Source organism: Gadus chalcogrammus, chromosome 4 (genome assembly GCF_026213295.1).
Source record: "Gadus chalcogrammus isolate NIFS_2021 chromosome 4, NIFS_Gcha_1.0, whole genome shotgun sequence".
Taxonomy (NCBI): domain Eukaryota; kingdom Metazoa; phylum Chordata; class Actinopteri; order Gadiformes; family Gadidae; genus Gadus; species Gadus chalcogrammus.
In genome coordinates this window covers 34,331,603-34,334,102 of record NC_079415.1, presented here as the reverse complement: position 1 = coordinate 34,334,102, position 2,500 = coordinate 34,331,603, and the positions used below count along the sequence as shown (strand labels likewise).

At 48.0% G+C, this 2,500-nt stretch overlaps 1 protein-coding gene across 1 annotated transcript in view; it reads right to left on the bottom strand.

Moving 5' to 3' along the window:
* The window catches only part of LOC130381036 (rho GTPase-activating protein 20-like), a 16,228-nt gene that overhangs the window by 6,479 nt on the left and 7,249 nt on the right, over nt 1–2,500 (bottom strand). Inside the window, exons 7-10 of the mRNA XM_056588456.1 lie at nt 2,226–2,303; nt 1,973–2,039; nt 1,579–1,770; nt 615–787 (exon numbers count right to left, since the gene is read on the bottom strand). Coding sequence (XP_056444431.1) covers nt 615–787; nt 1,579–1,770; nt 1,973–2,039; nt 2,226–2,303 — 510 coding nt within the window. The remainder of the gene's footprint in view (nt 1–614; nt 788–1,578; nt 1,771–1,972; nt 2,040–2,225; nt 2,304–2,500) is intronic.

Below are 2,500 nucleotides of genomic sequence, written 5' to 3'. Positions count from 1 at the left end.
GACAGAGACAGAGAGATTAAAGACACAGATTCAGCCACAGCTCTGAACAGCCCCTCTCAGTTTGTTAGCGGAAATTGAATAAATCAATTATTGCAATAACCACAAATTATACCATGATATACCGACATCATCTGGTCAGGGGACATCAACAAAACATCACATTCCTTTGTTAAAAAACATGATTCAAACCCAATTTTTCGTAATGAGGACAAGCATTTATTTAGATTCTCCGCAAGAGTCACAAGTTGTTTCCAATCCAACTAAAGATAAGTCAAATCTGTTTTGGTTTGTGGGGGATTTGAGGGTCAGTCCGTTTATACTCAACGTGTATGTCTAATAGTTTGATGACTGACTGGACTTCCGAGGGAGGGATAAGCATTTCGGTGACGTGTTTCAGTATTCTGAAAGAAAACCTCCATATTTACTCTTACTCCTCGTCTTTGTTGGTTTTTCTTGAATGTTCTTCTCACTCCAAGGACGGTCAACAGACGTACCCAGCTCGCAGCAGGTAAGAGATCGGGAGTTGCGTGTCGGTTGTCGGAGGCACCGACGATGACCCCGAAGGTATGCCACTAACTCGTGTTCTAGTGTCGACCCTTGGCGCCAACGCCTACCGTGATCGGCTTCGGCAGCGCGTCCTCCAGGCACAGGGAGCTCAGCGGCTGGCCGAAGAGGTCGCCCCGGGGCCCGGCGTTGGAGGCGGGGTCATTGAGCTGCTGGCCGGGGCCTCGCCAGAAGGCCCAGTTGATGAGGGAACGGCGCCTCTTGAAGTGCTTCTGGGAAGGCTCTAAACAAAACATAACAAAGACATTAAAAAAAATCATCGCCGCCATTGCTCAATCGCCTAGTTTTTCCTTAAAGGGGACCTATTATGCTTTTTCGACTTTTATGACCTATAAACGTTGTTATAATGATTGATTGTCATGTTTAACCATACTAAAGTGTCAAATAATGACGTACATGCATTTCGACGTGTTCCCTGCTGACAGTCTGGGGTGGCTGTGCAGAGCGCTAAACACTCGGGACAACGTTTGCGATTCACTTGTTCACATTTCCGGGAAATCATTGGGTTGGCAGGAGGGGGGCGAGGGGGCGGAGAAGGACGAAACCGAGCGTTGACAGACAATGCTGAAAGCGCCCAGATGAGTTTCCTGAAAATCTACATCGTTTTTTGCGCTGTGATTCGTGTCAGGTTGCGCTATAGGAGTCATTAATAAGAAATTAAGACCAGAGAAGTTGTATAATAGGTCCTCATTAAAGGTGACATATTATACCACCAGGTATGAGTGTGATGAGCCGCTACAAGCTGTTTGAAAATCTGCCTCTACTGACATCACAAGTGGGCGTGTCCACGTAGATGTGTGCTGGATAGATCAGTCTACCAGCCTACCCAGTGGACCGTAGCAAACGTTGCTCATCTGTCCGTCATACATCTCGGTGGACACGCCCACTTTTGATGTCATAAGAGGCAGATCTTCAAACAGCTTGTAACGGCTGATCACACGGGACACCTGGTGGTGCAATATGTCACCTTTAACGATCGTACTAACATCGAAGATAGCACTTTTTCTTCCTCACCGAGGGCAACCTGACCCGGGGCCGTAGCCAGGGGCCGCAGCTTCAGGACAAACTGACACTGCTTCCCCCCGGACGGCGGCGGCTGCAGCTCCGGCAGCAGCAGCGCCCCCTGCCTGTCGCAGGACGTCAGCACCTCCCGGGACGGAGGGTCGCGCATGTGGTGCGCGTGGATGCTGAAGGGGAACTCGTGACCTTGACGTCGGGGAGAGAAGGTCGTGGGTGAGGTCAGATCGGAGGCATGATTGGATATGTTATGAAAAATCCAAGCCACAAACAATCTATATTTAATTGTTTTTTTACTCACAGCCTGTCTAAGGGCCGACCTAAGGATTACCTTTAGGCTGGCGTTTATTTAAAAAATTTGCAAATGAAGGTGGTTCATGGAATCACTGACCAATTAGAGGATAAGGTGTGTTTTCTCTCTTGGAGATGGCCCACAGCTGGTAGTCCTTCACGTTACCCTGGGACACACACACACACACACACACACACACACACACACACACACACACACACACACACACACACACACACACACACACACACACACAGACACACCGTTTACAAAGACAGAGATGCGGTTTAACGATGAGCAATGAATTGACATGCCATTGATTCCAACATGTGAGACCAACAAAAAGACTCACGGCGATCCCAAACTGCTGAAGGGCCAGGCGGACCACCTCATTGGTGGAATCTGAATTGCTGACCGGGAGGGTTTTGGTCTGGGAAAACACAGCAGCAGTAGGGAGCAACAATCTTTTACCAATAGTTAGTTAATAGTTAAAAAATTGTTTATGTCGTCAACCTTCGGGAATCAAAAAAACGATGCGTGTTCTCTTACTCTAACTTGCTGTGCAGCTGGTGGACCTTATTGATAACAATATTGAAATCGCGATCGATCGGCATGGACTACAGATAC